Here is a 21,324-nt window from a genome sequence, read left to right on the forward strand (position 1 = left end):
CTTTTGTTTCATTTTCAATGTCATAAGTGGCTGGGGCATTGGTAAGAGACCACAGTCAGGGTTGGTCTCTCCCCAAATGAACCCATGGAGGAATCTCCTTAAGGGGCCTGGTGCATATGAGTTAACAGCCCAACCCATCACGAGACTTTGCCAACTCAATGCCCGGGCTGTTGCTGTTGGGCTGCCAGAGTGGTGCTCCAAGCCAGTCTTCTTCCAAAGTCCCTCAACATGTGGGCTGCAGGTTCTGCTGCCAGGACACAGACATTCAACAATATTGGAGTGTTCCTGCCCAGATAAGGACAAATTCGTGGAAGTTAGTTTTGGACTGTTTTGACCTAATGCTTTGTATGACTTTCATCTTTCCCTGATGTCCCATTCAGATGTTTGAGGACCACCTTCACTTTAAGGTTCTAAAACAAAATGCTATGGAAGCTTGCCTATTTTTAAGTGAGATCTCTAGCCAAGGGGATCTGGTGGTCCTTTCTGAGTGTTGACGTATTTTGCAAAAAGCAAAGGAAGTCCTGCTTTCACTCTTCTGTATACTTCTTTATGCCTCAATTAGCTTCATTTCTCTCCAATAATTTCATGTCAGTCGTAGACAACCCTATCCTCCACAGCCGAAACAAACACAAGGAAAGTGCAATAGTAAAGCCCTATTTAAGTCATCAGAGTAACAGAATGAACACGACACTTCCAGACAACACTATATGCAGCTTCTGTACAAATTACCCATTTCCCTTGTCTTTTGACTGTAACATTTAAGGTGATCTTCACAAATTTAAAGCACTTTTATAGCTCTGTTGCTCAGAGCACTGCAATCTGGTACATGTTTTCAGTGTTAGGTGCTGACTGGTCCGTATCCGTTAACATGCTTCCTGAAATGCTATTTGGCACTCTAATGGCAATGCAACAATACTACTGCATTAGAACCTATCACAACAATTGCACTTCATATTTTACTGTGCTAACCGTGTACTAGTCATCGATGGTTCAGACCATGCCGTACTGTATGACCCCTTTCGCAAGAAGGGTCACAATCCATGCTACATAAAAAGGAATAATCTAATGTATGCTGCTGAGGTCTTTTTGAAAGTTTGGTGATGAATAATAATCCAGTGTGGGTTAAACCACAGAACCTAGGACTTGCCAATCAGAAGGTCGGCGGTTTGAATCCCCGCGATGGGGTGAGCTCCCGTTGCTCGGTCCCTGCTCCTGCCAACCTAGCAGTTCAAAAGCACCTCAAAGTGCAAGTAGATAAATAGGTACCGCTCCAGCGGGAAGGTAAACGGCGTTTCCGTGTGCTGCTCTGGTTCGCCAGAAGCAGCTTAGTTATGCTGGCCACATGACCCGGAAGCTGTCTGCGGACAAACGCCGGCTCCCTCGGCCAATAAAGCGAGATGAGCGCCACAACCCCAGAGTCGGTCATGGGTCAGGGGTTTCTTTACCTTTACCTTTAATAATCCAATAAAGGCTGATTCCATGAATATCTCTCAGCAAAGACTGAAATCAGAGCACTGTAGGAGCTTTAAGCTCAGTTGGTTAGAGCGTGGTGCTGATAACACCAAGGTTGCAGGTTTGATTCCCATATGGGACAGCTGAATATTCCTGCAGTGTTGGGGTTTCTTCATATGTACGTTGTCCATGATATTAGGCCACTGTAAGAATCGTTAGTAATGTTTCATCGAACAATACCCACATGGCGAATCAAGTATGAGCTATGAACCTTAGCTGCGTGTTCCCCTACTAAAATATATACGTGGGAAAGGAGGATAATGTAAGAACTGACCCCTCTGAGGATTGAACTTCCAAGAGCTGTTCATCTAAGTGGCTGCTTGATTCTAAAGTCATATACTGTGGACAAAATCAGTGTGAACTCACACTAATTTGATTTAGATAAAATGAGAGAAAATATTAAGTTTCCGTTGCGTCATTAGGATCTGCGGAAAACAGTCCATGGGGGAAACAATTTAGGTGGGGCTACGGTAATTCAGAGGACGCTAAGATGGCTGAACGTTCCACTGACAGAGGTTAGAAATCTACAATATAGATGGCATGACCACACCTAAGAGAGGAAAGGCAGCTTTATAAGTCCTTATACTTACACTTGACAGGGTACATTATCGAGGTAAACATGAACATCTTGAATAGAGCCAGTGTCCAGGTTTGTGCCACTGATAGTTAAGAATGTCCCTCCAGCTTTGGTACCAATTTGAGGACTTATTCCTGTAGGTTCAGGATCCTGTCATGAAGAAGTCAAAAACTGGTTAAATTCAGTTTTTACTCTCACAAAGGCACTTTTTTAGGTTTGGAAATACTACCATGAGGCAAAAAAATGGATCAGGGAAGAAGAAATGAAAGAGATTATGAACCGGCTTCTATTTAAAGCTTACACTACTCTAAGCTGCTATTGATTTCAAGGCCTAAGCTACAACATAATGGATTAGCTGCCTGTTCATTTTTTGAGGATTTCATTTTGGGTTTACTGTTTTCAGTCATGGTTTCAGTGCTTCTTCCTCACACTTTCCTGGAATATAACTGTTATCAATGACAGGAGCAACAAAGCAAGGCCCACAGCGTTGTGAGGCAATGTGAAAGCAACGGGTTTTGATATTTGCACAGAAGGCAACTGTCCCCTCCTATTCTCTGTGGGAAGTTGGCTAATTTGGAAAGTATCACTTAAAATAGGTCTGCAAAACTTGTGATAGTCTTGAGTCAAATATAGCCCAGCACAAGCTTGATAAACGTCCTGCCTGGTGCTGCAAATGTGGGAAGCTGGAAGTGGCACGCCACATTAAAGAGGTGGCAGTCTGCATTCAACTCGGTGACATGTTGTGTAGGAGACCTGACTTAGCAAGGGGCTTAGCAATGCTGTGAAAACGTACCGTTCTATGGTTCTGGGACCACCCAAAAATTGCTGCAAGCTCACCTACTATCAAGGCTTTAAAATTGTATCCTAAACGTACCCTGTGCCTCATTGCACAGGGCCAAATCACATTGCAAAGGCCAAATCACACCAACGGTTTTTTAGAAGTGCAAAAGCCTTTTGTAAAATTAACATCTCCCATATTTTGTAGTGTATCTTAGCAGAGTATTAATTAGTTCTATAGCTCATCCTCTGAAAACATGACACAATTAAGTATAATGCTATCTCGCTTTATCTGCTTTATACTTTCACGAGCCAGTTTAATCAACTTCAAACAATTAATTCAAAACTTATTCCTCTTCTGGTGGTGGTGGTGGTGGTTGTTGTTTTATATAGCCCTCTCCCAAATTTGCAATATATTTTGACTAATTGGAACTAACTTCAGCCTTGCCCACAACCCTACCTTCTGTTGTCAGTTCCTTCATGCCTTTTATTCACCAAATTTATCAAAACTTTTATTTAATAGCTGGAATATCACGCACACCACAATCCTGTGTATGTTTACTTAGAAGTAAGCTCCGGGGCAGCCTTAATGTCTCAGTGTTTAAGAACTGTCAAAGTCTTTTCATTTGGAAATGGAATTATGTATGCAGCCTTCAGAATTCAGAGCACCTAATTTAAGAAGAGGCAGACATTGCTCACTTTTACAAAAATGTCAATACCAGGCATCCTGCAATATTGGTTTAGGGGTAAAGATAGTCTATGTATGTAGAAATGTGCAACTTTTAGGAGATGTTTTAGATGCTCTTGCAGGAGACACAAGCTTTACATCATAAAAACTTGAGGGAAACTGGAATGCAATACCATGGAACCGCAAATGACATCCTTAATGCAAATGCAAGGGAGAGGTGTTTACAAATGTCTCTGTAAGCCCTTATCGATAGCTTACAACCAGCAAGACATCTTGGGGGAAAAGAACTGAATTGCACAAGGGAAACCAGATTCAAAGCCTGACTTCATTATGATGCTCACCAGGAGACCTTAGATCAGTCATAGTACTTGCTCTCAGTCAAGCTACCTCATCACAGGGGTGTGGTGAGGATAACATCGGATAACTCCTCAAGTATGCAGTTTTGAGGTCTGGGAAGGAAGGGATGGGAGCAACTCTAAGGTTGCCATATTTCAAAAAGTAAAAACCAGGACACCCCCATAATTGTTGCGCTTTTCAGGAAAACCTGAAAGATCCAGGACAAAGCACCACCTTCCGGAAATCCCCCACACGCGTCAATTCCGATCCCATAAACTTTAAGGATCATATAGATTACAAGTTGACCCAAGCAAGAAAAAACAGGGAAGGGCACCTTCATAATATATCTTTAGGCACCAGGCAGAAATGTTTCTCTATAATCTTTGGCTGATTAACATCCTATGGTTTTTTTTAAAAATGCACTTGTTTTATTTTTGTTTTATGCTCTCGTTTTGTATTTTTATGTTGTGAACTGCCCTGAGGTCTTCAGATGAAGGGTGGTATGCAAATTTAATAAATAGTAAGAATAATAATGATAATAACAACAACAACAACTGGAACACACATTGAAAAGCACTCATAAAAGCACAATTTTTCAGAAGCCCAGGGAAGCAGCACTCTCTGCAGAATACATTTAATGTTCAGCTGGATTGCCCTAGAATGGAACTCAATGCGCTGCAGTGCAAGTCGCAATGATTAACATTTTGCTTTGATATTCAAGAGTACAGCACTCTTATATAAAGCCTAAGGAGCTCTTTTCAATTTTTAATTGTATGTCAGATGGTATTTACTCCCACACTAGAAGCCTGCATTGTCTCTGTGTGTCTTCAAAAACCATGTTTTCAAAAACTATCGCAAGTTGTTGCTGTCTCGTTTTTCCTTGCAGCTCCCAGAAAGGAGGCAGCAACCCGAGAAGAATGAACTGAGGCGCATGCCACGTGAGCTTCTCTTGCACCAGTCCAGCAATGAAATGAACAAAAACACTGATAACTGAGAGTGGGAAACATAGATCTAATGCAAAGGCCAGAGGGAGCCCTGTGGAATACAGGGTTACATGTATATACCAGCTTCCTCAAAACAGCTGTTAATCAGAAGGTTGGTGGTTCAAACCCTGTCCCTCAGAGATGTCTGTGGACAGGATTCCTGCACTGCAGGGAGTTAGACTAGACGACCCTTGGGGTCTTTTCAAACTCTAAAATAATCTATGATTCTATGAATTCAGCGGTGAGAGCAGGTGCATGGACACAATGATGAAAGAGTCATGAGCTGCCCTTATTACTGAAGTGGAAGTGCATACCCCATGCACACATGTTGTGTGTGCATTAGAGCCAGGGTGTGTACCCACACCTGCTGAGTTAGGTAGAATAGTTGTAGTCACTTGGATATAAATACAGAAACTACTTATACAGGATTTCCCCTTCTGAAATCCTGGAAGACCAATCAATGGATCAATGTTCTGATTCCAAATAAGGCAACTTCTTGTGACCCTAACCATGCACATACTAAAAAAAACTGGTTACAAAAATTATGCGCATGAAAGAGCCCTTTTGCAACATAAAAAGAAGCACACACATCCTTGTCCTTTTAATATAATCATCTAGTGCTCAGCAAAGCTGCCTCAGCACACCTAATGTTTTCCTTAATGGGCCAATAAAGCAGGCCAATAAAGCAAGTGCTATAAATTTAATGAACGGCGCTTTTTGGAATGAAACTGCACGTTGGGGTTGCATGTGAGGTTTTAAATTTCTTGCTGTTTGGTTAGATAGTGCTGATCTCACAATGAACTAGTTACCAACATCAAACAGTTTCATATAGTTATAGCTAACCAGATGGTGCAAATCTATTCTTAAAAACGGAACAGCAATGTTTCTTGCTTGGGTCAACTTGAGCTGTTCTCAGTGATTTGTTCAGTTGGGCCAACGCTGAATATGTAGTTCAGAAAAAAATACTGTCCATAATTTGGCATTAAAAGCTGCTACACATAATTCTGGTTTTGCCAGAAGCGGCTTAGTCATGCTGGCCACATGACCCAGAAAAACTGTCTGCGGACAAACATCGGCTCCCTCGGCCAGTAAAGCGAGATGAGCATCGCAACCCAGAGTCGTTCGCAACTGGACTTAACTGTCAGGGGTCCTTTACCTTTTTACACATAATCTTATTACTTGCGGTGGCTACTCAAAGCTACAGGACGTGTGATTATGCATGATCAGCTACAACATCTGATAGAAAGGTTGCATTCAGAGATGAACATGCTGGAAAGATCTGCTGTGAACCTTAGGATTGTGCACTATTCCTTCTTTCTCCCACAAAACAGCAAAGGAAGAGTTTAGAAGCTCGTCTTCTGCTAAACTGCCCACAAACAACGCCCACAGGTGATCTCAGAAACAAAGGCTGTTAAGACAACATAATACACACTAGATTGCCTGGTTTAAACTTCAGCTGCTGTGACAAAGCTGTAAAGGATCATGTCATGCTTCTGGAGATTTGAGCACCTAGCACTCATAGGAATCTTAATCCCTAGTGTGAAGTGGTCTGTCTCCTCATGTAACAAGAAAGGCAAACCAAGTGAGAGGATGGCAGTAGTAGCAAAATCACATGTAATGGCCTCACTCACACGGCACTTTTAACTAGTTAAAATAGTTTAATGTGCTGGTGACTGATGCTGAAATTGCAGGCGCTTTGCTCTTTCCCTGCTCCTGCTGTGAAATAAGCTATGGTCTGGGTTAGCGTTACAGACAAATTTCAGCAGTTTGCTTCCCCCAAACAAACCATAAGTGGTAAGCCAAGAATAAACCTTGGTCACTGTTTATGGTTTGTTTGGTGAGAATCAAAGCATGACCCTAGGTTCAGCGGTAACGCTAAGCTTGTTTGCAAGCGAACAGTGAGTGGCCTGTGATTTCAGAAGCAGGCAGCAGCACACTACCTGTTTGTACAGTTTATTTTAACTATGGTTTAATGTGACACGCAAACCAGGCCACTAAGTGCTACAGAGACTGATTGATGATATTTGACGTTCTTGTATACTGGGTGTGTAAAACCAATGGGGAAGTTAGGGCAGAGAGGGGGGAAATATTATCTCTTCTTATTGCCCAGTAAAAAAACAGCAAAGTTTTCAGTAAAATGTAGTTAGTTGTGTCATGCCTCATATCCTAATTCTATGGACCAAAGGAAATGTAAGTTATGGCATGATGACCCTACAGATTTCAGACACGAATTGTTAGCCTGGTGTCCATTACAGACGCATCTCCAAGGTAAAAGTGGAGGCGGTCAAAGAATGTCCATCTCCTTTTAGAACAAAATTATCTATTCCTCTTTTAGCTGGGTGAGAGGAGGGGGAAAGAAAATATAATTAGCCGAGAATTGGTGTGAAAAGTCAGAGGGAGGAAAAGAAACTACCCATAGCTTGGTGACCTCATTAAATTAACAGTTCAGTTCTTTCTTTTCCTCTTACACTGCATCTTCCCAGGAACTGTAAGGGAATTTTCCAGCCAAAATGCAAGTTATGCTTTTCAAGCCAAAAATCTTTAACAGCTGTCATTTTGGAATGCTAAAAGAATGGAGATCCTGGAAGAAGAAAGAGTCATATGTAACTCCGCAGTAATGAAAATTAGAAATGCAATGCTGCTATTATTATTAATAGCAAGAGCTAGAATTACACGGTGGAAATCTCACGTACTGCAAGCTGCCCACTCCTGCCATGGACCGACAATACAGATTTGGCATGCATGCCCCTTGTTTTCCAATTCTGGCCTCGCATTCTACAAATATCCAACTCCTTCCTTCTTGTGACTTGACCACATCCACTTCCTCTATGTGGTTATTCAGCGTGAAAGCTGAAATAGCCCAGGCAGAAAAATGAACCCCCAAGAGAATAACCTAACCTTGACTTTCCATATGACACATTTCACTAGTTTTGTTTAAAATACCAAAAGTGACAGCTGAATTTAAAAATAACTCTGTACGTTGTATCTATCCATGTACACTTACCTATGCCTTACAAGCACTATAAGGTCCTGCGAAGGTGGCTAACTGTATCTCTCACATGACTTACATCATGCCGTCTGTGCCAGAGACTCTATTTATGGAATTAAGCAACCCAACTGAAAATGTTTTAGGATTTCTACTATCATTAGGTACTGTTCAGTGACTATGCATCCATTCTCCCCATTAAGATTACCGGTTCAGCAGAGCTGTTTCTTGAAGTATGGCCCATTTCAAAGCCAAATATGTTTTTCTGAGGGTTGGCTGAGGATTCAAGCAGGGGTGTTCAACTATGCCAGCCACCCCTGCTTGGATTGCTGTAAGCTGAACCGAGGCAGGGACAACCCAGCCTCCCCCAATCTTGTCCCTTGCGTCTCTCTGCACCTTTAGCTGACCACTGAATGCTACTCCTCTCTCAAGGCAAAATCCAAACCTCACTTTGGGTTAGGAGGGCAGTTTCAGCCCATGCATGGCTTCCAATGAAGACTCCCGCAGGCTGGCTGCCCAGTGGAAAGTGATGCACAGAGCATCTTCTATTGCGCAATTTCTGGATTACAAACTCCAAAGACCTGGCAGTAAATGATGCTCTGTGCATCATTTGCTCTTACCTGGGCAGGACCCTCCAGTCTTCCCTGGCTATCTATGCAAGCTACTAACATATCCTCCTTCCCCAAGGTGGGACTTCTTTGCCTTGGAAGAATTGGATGAAGTAGCAGGCAGACGATGGCTTGAAGCTGCGTCCCTTGAGCATAAAGTCAAAGTCCCTTTTTGACTGGACCTTTAAGGGATGGAAGCATGTTTGGATGAACACAAGGCTGCCCATCCATCTCTTTTCTGTCTTCTGTAGTACCGGTGCTGTATCCACCTTATTTATAACAGGCCGTCTCTCTATTATATTTAGTAGACTTAAGCATTCTGTTTCAGCAGAACCTCCAAGGTTCCAAATGAAGGAATAAAAACCAATGCACTGTTTATACACTTACGTTTGACCCAGTGAAAAATGGAAAACAAGATACTATGTGTTAAATAAGGTAAGCTATTGACAAGGACAGACTCACCTGATATGTAAACTGCACTTCGTTTGTTGATCTGCCTTGTTGTCCATTTACATCAACTTCAATTTCACCTTCTTTTGCTTCTGGCACGCTTCCAACCTCACATACAATCCTAGTTGGAAACAAGGTAAGCTTGTACATAAAAGAACTAAATTGATATATATTCCCTGCAGTCCATTCTTAAATAAAATAAAATCTAACAATTAAATAAGACACCATTACAGAAGCCTCAAAAGTAATACAAGGCGGAATAAACTAGAATCGGTCACGCAAATGATTTTAAATCTCCGGGAGAAGATCACACTCAAGCCTTTATTATGTAGAAACCATTAAAAAATGGCACGCCATTCCTTTTCACAAGATGAATTTACAGGTTTATTTCTCAAAGAAATAGAAAAACCCAGACTCACACCCTGATTTCCCTATCGGAGGTGCATTCCCACCCCCACCGGATGGGTTTGGGGGGGGGCAGATGTATTCTGTAACATGTCACTGATGCATCAGTGATGGATTTATATGGAACCGTTCGCACATCTTTTTACTTTACTAGTTCTGCAATACTTTCTCAATACTACTGCATTATTGCCATCTGGGGGACACTCATATGCTACAGCGCAACAATAGCAGGATAGAACACCCCACCCCCTGAATGTTTGCATTGTGTTACAGGGTTTTAGTAGGAAGCTATGGGACAAGCACTGATGGGAAACAAAGACAGTCTCACCAACACAAAACGTTTTGCAGGTGCAAACAGTATTGAAAGCATATAACCGCTCCAATACCATCATGAGCACAAATCACCATAAATACACAATAACAGGATACCTGGATGCCTAACATTTGCCAAACTGAATTAAAACATTTCCAATGTTCATTTTAGAGATGTGTTTTAAAAATGAACGTAACAAAACTACCTGTTCATAATATTTATGTACAGGATTACAAAAGGGGTGGGTGGGTTTGGTTTTTTAAAAAAAATGTATGCAAGGTTGTAAATGTTTAATATATGAGAGTTTCCTGCAGTGACACCATTGGAAATGTAAGCTGCATGAGATAACTTACAAATGCCTCCAGTTCAAATAAATTAGTACATAATTGAGTCTGGATAAGCAACAAACGAGTTAGAGCTGTTAGATCATAAATATAAAGGTGGCTATTATTACAAGTCTCTTACATAATTACATGTATAAAGTACAACAGAATAAGCATAAACATTGCAGTTGTCTCTAGAATTACAGCTAAACACATTAAATAGTTGCAACTCATTACCATACAGAAATGCTCAAGAAGTTATATATTTAAAGCAAACAACTGCCATTTTTGTCAGGGCAGTTGTTTTATTTCACATTTCTATGAACCTGCAGCAAATAGATAAAAAACAAACAAACTGGCATTCAAGACATCAGACAATTACTTACTTGGTAGAAACAGAGTAGAATTGTTCTCTAAATATACATTCAGTGCCTGCCACTGTTATACTTTTGACATCTTCAGCATTTATGCCCAAATTAGATCCCATTATGGTCAACAAAATTCCACCGCTCAGCGGTCCATTACGTGGTTCAATCTGAGCATAAAGAAAACATACTTAAAAAGTCACAACATCATTTTAATAACCGACCAGCAGCTTAAAAAGTAAGTTCACAGACTTGAAGGATGAATAAAAATGTTTGGGGTTTAAATTTGAGTTTTGGCCAGAAATCCGGAAAATTTCAATTTTTATTCTGGTTGTAGTGGATGGGCATGCAAACTCTGAGCTCATATATCAGTTGAACCCTACCCCAAGTGGCAAGGGTGGTTAGGAAATCTTGACATTTTAACCCTATTTGTGCAGTTTTTGGAATAAGGAGTTCTTGCCCTTTGTCACCTAACAAAACCTGACTAGCCTTAGAAGTCATTCAAGTTTAGTCTGCCACTGTATAATAGCTATAGTTCAATGATTTTTTAGAACACTTTTGTTGCTCTAACACCCTCCCAAGACCCACAGGCATATATCCATGCACAAATGGTTTATCTTTGTTCTCCACATAACTTTATATCTCCTGTGTTAAAAGCGTACAGTGAGAGCTCAACACATTCCTCTGCACCAAAAGGGGCATTTTTCACCCTGTCAAGTTTTCAGAACCACCTCTTTTGACTCTAGAACAAAAGTTTTTGTTCTGTTGTCAATGTGGACACCTTGGAGCATTTAGGTACTTCCTGAGAGCAATGATATTTTATATCCTACGAAGCACCACAAAGTACTCAACTGAAATATCAAATTGGTCTTTCTAAGAATTGAAAGATAGGGCGCTGCAAGTCTTTGTGTTTAGGCAGGGGGGAAAACATCTGCTCTACAAGAGTTTCATGTCCTAGGGGAATATTGAAGACTCCTGTTGATATTTATTTTTCCCCTTTCAGGAGAATGATGCATGGTTTTTTTAAATGTAACATTTTACTATAAGGATGTACTGCAACAGAATTATACCTGTTAAGGGACTGTGGTAAAAGGAGGGCAGTGCAGAGTGCCTAGGGATGTAGATCAGGAATGGCCAACTGTGATAAAGAAATACCGTATTTTTCGCCCTATAGGACGCACTTTTTCCTCACCAAAAATGAAGGGGAAATGTGTGTGCGTCCTATGGGGCGAATGCAGGCTTCAGGAAGCTATCCACAAGCCTTGGGAGCCCGCGGGAGTTCCTGCTGGGCTCCCAAGGCTTGCGGACAGCAGCCTGCAGCCCGAAACCTGGGGAGCGCAGAGGAGTGCACCCTGGGCTTCGGGCAGCTCTCCGCAACCCTTGGGAGCCCGGTGCGACTTCCCGCCGGGCTCCCTAGGCTTGCGGATAGCAGCCTGTTCTGGGGGCTGGGGTTGGAGGAAGCTCAGGCTTCCCCCGCCCCAGCTCCGCGCCTGGGGGGAAATGATTTTTTTTCTTTATCCCCCCCCCCCCCAACTAGGTGCGCCCTATGGGCTGGTGCGCCCTATGGGGCGAAAAATACGGTAGTGGCAATCCCCAGGCCAAAGATAGGCCAAACAGATTTGCCCAGAGCTTCTGATCTCCCTTTTCTAACTGGCATCCCTCCCTGCACTGAGGATGAACTTCAGAGGACTCTGAGGCCTGCCTTACTGCCTCTGTCCCCGAGAACCTGAATTTTCCAACCTATTGGGCTCCAGGTGCAAAAAGTCTGTGAAAGAAGGAAGGAAATGATAAAAATTCTGGCAGTCTGAGATCCAGCAACACTGGTAGAGCTTTCTGTGGACTTTCTGTGGCCTCTTCTGTTATGCGGCTGCCTACTCCTAAAAAATCCTAATTGCCTTTTTGGGGGAAAAACCCCTCGAGAGCCAACTATTTTTTACTGTAAAATGTCAAGTCTAATGCTCTTCCCAATATTATAAAATCAATAACAAGCTGCATCATTTCAAATACCTGACGGAAAATGGAATTCTACTATACTTTATTACAACACTGGGTTATAACTATTATATATAGCATTCCTGCCTAGAGTAACACCTAGCATTTCATCCAGTTTATAACTGTGTTGTGGTTGCCTAAAGAACCCGATGGTGTCTCCTTTTAATAGAAAAAAATACTGAAACATTTATTTAGTTGAGTGAACTACCTCTGACACAGGTTCCTAACAGGCAGAGATACCTTTTGAGGTACCACTCTGCTTACAAATGCTCTTTTTAATGTTCTGCTACAAATCTAGAACTGTGAAACTAGTTGGATAAGCTGAAGGCCGCAGGATTGCCACATGTCCTCTATTCCCAGGATACGTCCTCTTTCGTATGATGAGAGAGTTGTCCTAGAGATCCATAGTTAAAAGCAGATGTTGGCAAATGTGTCCCCTTTTTTCTCTTCAAAAAAATGGCAACCCTAAGGGGGACCAGACTTGTTGAACTAAAGCGCTTTGGAAAGCCAGAAAATGTAAAAAGCAATCTGGGCAGAACAAGGTATGTAAGGGGTGAATCTGCAGACTCTCCTGTCTAACCGTAACTGTTTTAACACAATGCCTGAATAATGTAATTGTATTAGCCTGGCTTTCTACGTTATCGTCACTAGCTGCTAGCAATGTACAGTGATGATTATATCATCTCCCACACTGGGCTGCTCAGATGCAACATTCTTGGCTTTGTTAAATGGAGATTGTTATGTCTGAACCAGCTTATTGGGTTAAATCAGATGCTATGAGGAAGTACAGAGAGCAAATACGGACCAGCAGTATGTCCACACATCTCGTAAAGTTCTGCCCCTTATTGGTACAGGAAATATAATGGCATGCCTCCTTCCTTAGCTCCTCTGGTGACACAGAGACTCTCTCGTGCCAATAATACCCCTTCCTGGGATCTGAGACAATACAGGCAAGGCAAGAAACCATGCTATGAACTCTTCCCATGTAACCTAGGAGCAGCCTGCCATTACAGCACTACTGGAAGACATTCCTAGGATATAGTTATGTAGCCTTTTCCTTTTGGTTTGTTTAGTCAAAAAGCCAGCTCTAATGCCCTGCGAGCACAGTGATTATTCACCATCTGGATCTTAAAGAAACAGACATGAGTCTCTTTACTATGGGACTTCACAAGTTTGCAACAGCTCCTCAGAATTCCATAAATGCTTTGCAAGCTGACTTGAGTGGACTTCATGCTATGTTATGAATGATGCAGAAATTACCATAGTAATGACTGGAGGAGGGCAGGTGGTAGTGGGAGCAGCACACCGGCCAGTGTAAACACAGCTGTCGTCACACCAGACACACCGATACGCAGGATTAGCTGCGAGACACAAGCTGCAGTCATTCCGACCATAGGAACAGCTGTATAGAGTCACTGTGAAAATGGAAAACAAATCATATGCATGTTTCTATCATTTGTCAGTTACTATTACACCACTCAGAGAAATTCAAAACCACATAAATCTTGAGGTGCACCCAACAGGGCAGCATCATTAAGGTACAATCATGGAGCTCACAAATACCACAATCTGTGATTAACCACCAATTCAGCTGCTTGGGGAAATAACTGTGGCAGGAGCACTGGCGGAAGAACGGGAGTGCGGAGGGAGCGGACCGCCCATGGCACCACTATTCCGGTAGGGTGCCATCGTGGCACCCCCCCATGCAGCACGCCCCCACAGGCAGCGTGTCACACCCCCAGAACGCGTGCCACGCCGCCGCCTGCTCTCCACCCCCGGTAGCGGAGCATGCAGCTTCGCCACTAGGCAGGAGCAGTCCTGTTCTCCCAGCCTGGACATTGTCATTAGCTCTTGAATCTGATCCTGGGCGCAGGAGGAAGGTGAGTGTTGCTTTTTGCAAAAATGTGAGAACTGCCATGGACGGAGGAACGCAGCTCAACAAGCCTCCTCCTGAGAGTATTCCAGCTGCCACCAGATCAGCTCTCCAAGGAAAGAACTGTGCAGAAGCCATTTTCCCCTCTTCCTTCCTGCCTACCCTGTCCACCCCTCCCCCAGTGTGCTATGCATTTTAGAATGTAGACTTGAGGGCATGGGACTCCCTCTCTATTGCTTTCTGTAAGCTGCTCTGGGAGCCACCACCTTTTTTTGTGCAAAAGGCATAGAAAGGAGCATAAATGCTGCAAATAAATAACGAATGAGCAACTCAATCAATCTTCGCATCTTATCACCTTTCTGACTTTCAGTAATGTAGTTAAGTGTCCTAGCCACACAGCTTCATCAAATTATTGATACATTAATGCATTCTTAATGATTACTGTAACTTGCAAAGGAAAGTAAGATAATGGGGGGGAGGGTGGAAAGCAAAATAATCGGGCCCTTCAGTTTTGGTTTTATTGCATTCAGCGGCCTGACCAGGCTCATGTACAGACAGACCACTAGATCTGGGGTTGGAAAGAAATTTTGTGTAGATCGAAGTGGGAGGAGACCATGGAAGGTTTGTTGTTGTGTTGCCTTCCTGTGCAGCGCAAGTATGGGCTCCTATGCTTCAGCCATCTAAGTGATACAGTGGTACCTCGGGTTACATTTGCTTCAGGTTACAGACTCCGCTAACCCAGAAATAGTACCTCGGGTTAAGAACTTTGCTTCAGGATGATAACAGAAATTGCACGCTGGCGGTGTGGCAGCAGCAGGAGGCCCCATTAGCTAAAGTGTTGCTTCAGGTTAAGAACAGTTTCAGGTTAAGAACAGACCTCCAGAATGAATTAAGTTCTTAACCCGAGGTACCACTGTACTTGCTTAGCAGATTAGCCTTTCCGCAGATTAGCACATTTTTTTCCTGAACTGTCAGGACGGCAAATAGTCGGACAGTTCTACCTTAGGGCAGGGGAACTGAAAAATAAGTGACTAGAAGAAGTTCCTTTGTTAACAGTAGATTTAGATCTAGCTGAGATGTTATTTCAAATGAAATGCACATGGGTTGACGGGCAATGAGAGTTGTAGGGGTGCTGTGTTTAGAGATTTTTCAATATGCAAGTTCATTCTTGTCTGGAGAGCTTTCTAATCAATCTCAGATGTCTGGAGCAAAAACAGATAGCTATTCATAGTTAAGATAAACAGAACACACTAAAGCTTCCAAAAATTCAGCAACTTATTGTTGTGCCGTGAAAAGCAGAATTCAGACAGCGTAGTGCAATAATATATATTCATATACACGCCATGATGGTTCAACTTATGCTTCGACCCAAGGAGTCCTGCAGCAAGGACCAAAGGTTGATGGATGGGGTCAGAGACCAGGATTGGTAGTGCACTAGGGAGCAGTGGAACCATGATAAAGGATGCCCTGCCACTTCTGGTTATCATGGCCATGAATCACAGAGGAAAACAGAGCGCCTCTTAAGCCTGTAACAGCTTTGTGTTCACTGAGGGGTAAAGTTAAGAACGGAATTTGTAATATCTGGAGTCCTTCTGAGATCCAAGTCATACTCCACACATGACTGAAGAGCATCATGGCCTAATTCCAGAACACACAGAGTAAATCCAGGGTGCTGTATAATTAGGACTATGAACCAAGTTGGAAGCAACAACTCACAAGCCTTTGTGTTTGAGCATGTTTTTGATGGGCAGTCAGATCACCAACTTAACTGGAAATAATTAGTGCTCAAGTTTACTAACTATAACATTTTAGTTCTAACTAGTGGGTGGTCCTGTGCGTTAAGTCACAGAACCTAGGACTTGCCGATCAGAAGGTCGGCAGTTTGAATCCCCGCAACGGGGTGAGCTCCCGTTGCTCGGTCCCTGCTCCTGCCCACCTAGCAGTTCGAAAGCACATCAAAGTGCAAGTAGATAAATAGGTACCGCTCTGGCGGGAAGGTAAACAGTGTTTCCGTGTGCTGTTCTGGTTCACCAGAAGATGCTTTGTCATGCTGGCCACATGACCTGGAAGCTGTACACCATCTCCCTCGACCAATAAAGCGAGATGAGCACTGCAACCCCAGAGTTGGCCATGACTGGACCTAATGGTCAGGGGTCATGTGGCCAGCATGACTAAGCTGCTTCTGGCGAACCAGAGCAGCACACGGAAACGCCATTTACCTTCCCGCCGGAGCGGTACCTATTTATCTACTTGCACTTTGACGTGCTTTCGAATTGCTAGGTTTCTGCCTTTCTTAGCCTTACACTAATAAGATTATTAACTGAATTCTTGAAATTAAGATTCTATAACATTTAAAGAGGCTCTTTATTTAAATGCATGTTAGAATGTTTCCACCCCAAGTGGTATACCACTCTATATGTGTGTGTGTGTGTGTGTGTGTGTGTGTGTGTGTGTGAGAGAGAGAGAGAGAGAGAGAGAGAGAGAGAGATTTTTCAAATACATCTATGGGCCAGTGCCCCAAATCATTTAAGTGCCTAGGAATATGGGGTTAGCCTGGATTCCAGAACAGTGAATCTGTCAATCCATAACCCCTCAAGCCATCGTCATGCCCTGCCATGATCTCTTTTTATAGATGGTGTTAGGGCTGCCATATTTCAAAAAGTGAAACTCCAGACACAAAAGTTGAAGTTTTTTTAGTCCGTCCCCCCAAAAAAGAGTTTTTGAACTATTTTTAATGAAATTCGCCAATATCTACACTTCTAACATGGGCTCCCATACGTCTGGATTTTCCCTGACATTTCACCGATTTCCACCCAGACACTGTTTATGAGGGACAAATACCATGTAAGTCCGGAAAATTAAAGACATATGGCAACCCTAGATGGTGTGAATATGTATAAGTCAAAGACCGATGGTGGATACATGCTTTTGAGGGAAGTTATTTGTTGTATTTTGATTCTGGCTAAAGAATGTGCATTCACACATTCCACATCTGAAGCGAGCAGTGAGGTACTATTGGTTTGACTCAGAAAACAGACTGATGGAATTCAATTTCAGAATTCTGGATTTTTAAAAGTATACCAGCAGCTAACCAGAGAGACTGCTGTGTCTGACTAACTGATTCAATTTATATTTTTCATCTATATGTGGAGAACTGAAAACAACGTCTGCGTCTGCAAAAACCAGCACTCAAACTGCCTCTAAATTAGATTTGTAATGTATTGAAAGGCAAGCTCTCCAAGTCACACACAATACAGTGGTGGAGCTCAAAGTGTTAATCAGTTTCGTTACTGATCAGGTTGTTAAATGTACCAGCAGCAAACCAGCCATTAGATTCCAACCCTTATCCATCATCTTTAGGTACTAGCTGTGAAACCATTGATAGAACAGGACAAAGGATAAAAGGGATATATTGGATTTCATACTGCTCTAAGTCTCCAGTGGCTATAAAAATACATTAAATGCCAATGCTACTTGGTATTCTCTAAATGTGTTACAGAAAGAAAGGATTCATTTATATTTGGAAATTCAATAATTGCTCACCTTCTCTGTAGTAGCGACCAGAACGACCAAAGTAACTATCTTTCAAAGTGTGGTGCACTTAAATTCAGCTCTATTAAGGGCTCGCAAACGGCAAGAAAGCGAGAAGGGGAATTGGGACACCACTAGTACAAAAAGGTTCTTCTTCCCCAGTTCCTTTCTGCTTCTGCTTTTCATAGTAAACCACAGAGATGAACGTGGGCAGAATGGACATAAAATTAAGCTGCGCCCTGCTGATACCAACCAGACTATGAACATTAATCAATTAAAGAGAGGGAGAGGGAGAGGGAGAGGGAGAGGGAGAGGGAGAGGGAGAGGGAAAGTGTATATATAACATATGGATGGATGACTTTGGGAATATAACAGAGCATCACTCATTTGTTAAGATGAGAAGTGTTTTAAATGAAAATATCGTCTAGTCTAGACTAGGGTGGGATGACAGTCAATTTCTGGTCCATGCCAATTTTGTATGTGCTCATTCATAACTTTGTTCCATCTCATTTCTGCAATCTTTTTTTTTTAAAGTTACACTAAAAACTGCAATATTTCTCTTGTACTTTTCCCATATAGTATTCATTTGAGTAAACCACCCTAAAACACACATTATGTTACACTTTTTGAACTATGTCACAAAATTTGGAGAGATGCAAAAACTCAAGGATAATGGCAATCCAATCCAATCCACATATTAGTTCGGGAACTGCAAATCAGGTTGGTTCGCTTAAAACGAAAGACTGGACAAAATTCTAAAGCATCCCTAGTCTTGACCTATAAAGTTTAGAACCCGTTCTGTAATTCTTTCCATTTCTTCCAGGTTACTCCTGCTTGAATATGGCTGACCAAAAATGGATGAAGGGTAAGGTTGCCAGTGTGCTATTCAAATGTAGAAACACTCTGCAGTCCTTACTGGAAATGCCATATCAAATGCATTCTAGAATATCATTTGTCTTTTATGTGGCCACAATACATTAGAGGTTTGCAGTAATTCTATACGGGAAGATGATGTATATTGTTTGGGTGGGAGATATTAGCATTATAGGAAAAGAGGAGAGGTCTTGAACAATGATTTTCATTTGCAACATCCATTAAAAAGTAAATCTATTAAATACAATACCTAAAGATTGATTTGTAGCTGTGCAAGATTGATCAGCACAGCCAACATTAGTTATAAGTGTCAATGAGTCACAGTAATAAGCAAAAGGATTACTAAAAAGCATTTGGAAAGTCATGCCTGGTTTCTTTCTAGCATAATTAGTCATTGTGTATGGACTTCTCTGCCTGCCAGGAAACACATTGGTCGCACTGGGCCTCTGCCTGGACAAAAATAGTTGCAACATTGGGACTGTAATCAGAAAAAAGCCCAAAGCTAACTACAGTGGTACCTCGGTTTAAGAACAGCCCAGTTTACGAACGATTCAATTTACGAACTCCGCAAAACCAGAAGTAGTGTCCCAGTTTGCAAACTTTACCTTGGTCTAAGAACGGAATCTGAACGGTGGAAGGGCACTGGCGGTGGGAGACCTCATTAGGGAAAGCACGCCTTGGTTTAAGAATGGTTTCGGTTTAAGAATGGACTTCCGGAATGGATTAAGTAACTGATAACTGTAACTGATCTAAAGCAGCGAAGGGGCAGAAGCAATAGCAGCAGCACAGAAGAGCAAGTCTTGGCTGACTCTAAATGGAGTGACAGCATTTGACTCTAGAGAAAAAAATGTGGCCATTTATTGACATGCTTGATGCAAAGCTTTTGATTAAAACTACACTGTGGTCTTGAGATCTGGCCACTTCTGCAGAGATACAGCAGTGTTGCAGAGATGCTTCATAACTTGGGAGAAATTATCAGAAAACTTGAAGGATGGATTATTGGGTGGGTGGGGGAAAGCTTTTTCATACCCAGCAAGCAAGCCAAGACAATACATATTTAAGTTCACAACAGTAATATTCATTGCCTATTCAAGGCAACATTATTTAGATATTTTTTAAGCTGATGGATTGCTAATTACAGTCAAACCTTGGTTCCTGAATGGCTTAGTTGCTGAACAAATCGGCCCCCGAATGCCGCAAATCTGGAAGTAAGTGTTCTGGTTTGTGAACAGTTTTCAGAAGCCAAATGTCTGATGAGGCTTGAGTGCAGCCTATAGGAAGCTGCGCCTTGGTTTTCAAATGGTTTCAGGAGTCGAACGGACTTCCGGAACAGATTAAGTTTGAGAACCAAGGTACCACTGTATGCAATCATTAGAGCAGTGAAATGCTTTAAAAGGTGCATATAAAAGATTTTGGTACTTTTAATTTCCCTTTCCTGTGCTATGTACTTACCAATCAGTTTGCTATCAATCTTGCCTTGATCCGTCTTAATGAATAAGCTAAGTGGTAGTGTTTCGTTTTCAACATGACTCTGAAGGGAGGAGAAAAGACAATGGTTATCTCCGTTAGAAATCATCTTATATCTTAATTCACTCATCCCAAATCAAGTAGCTACCAACTACCAAGGTCATATTGTGATAGCTGTATCTTCAAAATGATGGCACAAATAACAACAACCACATACTTCTACTAGGAGATGCATCCATACGATTATAACACTTGTCAGAACAACGATAGTTGTAACCTTTCCAAAAGAATGGGAAACAGATGAATGTAACAGAAAATGATTATATATGTGTGTGTATATAATAATATCTCATTTTCAAAAGGCACATAAAGGGGAAGTGCAATGTTTAGTCATGTTTGCAGTGGGTGTTAAACAAATGTATCTTTCAAAGAACTGTGAAAAATGTGAACACAAACACATATAAATGGCTTTCATTCTAAAAGTACAGAATGCATTAGTGGCAACCACAGCAAATCGCCCTCTCCCCGTGAGCAAATTTTAACAATCTTGTTGTGTCACTTATGCGTTTGTTCAAAGTATAGATATATTTTTGAATGCCTCAATAAAAGTGAATGGCAAAAATCGGAAAATCTCATCAACATTCACCAGCCAAGGCGAACAATCTCAAGAACAGCACAGATCTTATCATTTCTTTATCTTAGGTCTATCATCAACATCAAGTCATAGCCAGCTTGTTTCATCTCCATCCTCATAGTATATTGGCCAGCCCAACAAAATGGCTTATGTGCCTGATAATCAACATTAAGCCAGTACTCCAGAGTTTAGATGTAATGGGAAACTTTGGCTTAATGAAGCCAATATCTCTGTGTCAAAGCTGGCAGTGGAGGGAAGGAGAGAAGTCTGAACACAACCAACATGTTGACTGTAGGAGGTGGAAAGGTGAGCTCATTGCTGAATGTTGCTCAGCCTTGAAGAAAGCAAGAGAGAAAGTGATCTGTAAGCACCCCACCCCACAATTTCTGATATTTACCGGTTGGATTTGAAAAAAGAAAGTTCCATCGGATGCCTTTTCCACTTTGGTCTCAAACTGAATGTGGTCATTTCCAATTCTGAAATCGCTACCCTGTAAGAGAAAGATATTGGACTTAGAATACCAGCACTAGGCAAACAGTAGTTTCACTGAGCAGCTCTGGAAACAACTAGATCAAATCAAGAGCCTTAATCATTAAACTGTGGCAATCACAACTATAACACAGATCATGTA

The 21,324-nt window shown here is 41.9% G+C and overlaps 1 protein-coding gene across 3 annotated transcripts in view; it reads right to left on the minus strand.

Moving 5' to 3' along the window:
- Positions 1–21,324, minus strand: part of PLXNB2 (plexin B2) — a 331,464-nt gene that overhangs the window by 44,557 nt on the left and 265,583 nt on the right. For all 3 annotated transcript variants that reach the window (XM_083574852.1, XM_083574854.1, XM_083574853.1), the window contains exons 13-18: positions 21,091–21,183; positions 20,045–20,123; positions 13,576–13,730; positions 10,345–10,493; positions 8,930–9,038; positions 2,103–2,239 (exon numbers count right to left, since the gene is read on the minus strand). In XM_083574852.1, coding sequence (XP_083430978.1) covers positions 2,103–2,239; positions 8,930–9,038; positions 10,345–10,493; positions 13,576–13,730; positions 20,045–20,123; positions 21,091–21,183 — 722 coding nt within the window. The remainder of the gene's footprint in view (positions 1–2,102; positions 2,240–8,929; positions 9,039–10,344; positions 10,494–13,575; positions 13,731–20,044; positions 20,124–21,090; positions 21,184–21,324) is intronic.

The sequence above is a fragment of the Podarcis filfolensis genome (assembly GCF_964270895.1).
Source record: "Podarcis filfolensis genome assembly, chromosome: 10".
Classification (NCBI taxonomy): domain Eukaryota; kingdom Metazoa; phylum Chordata; class Lepidosauria; order Squamata; family Lacertidae; genus Podarcis; species Podarcis filfolensis.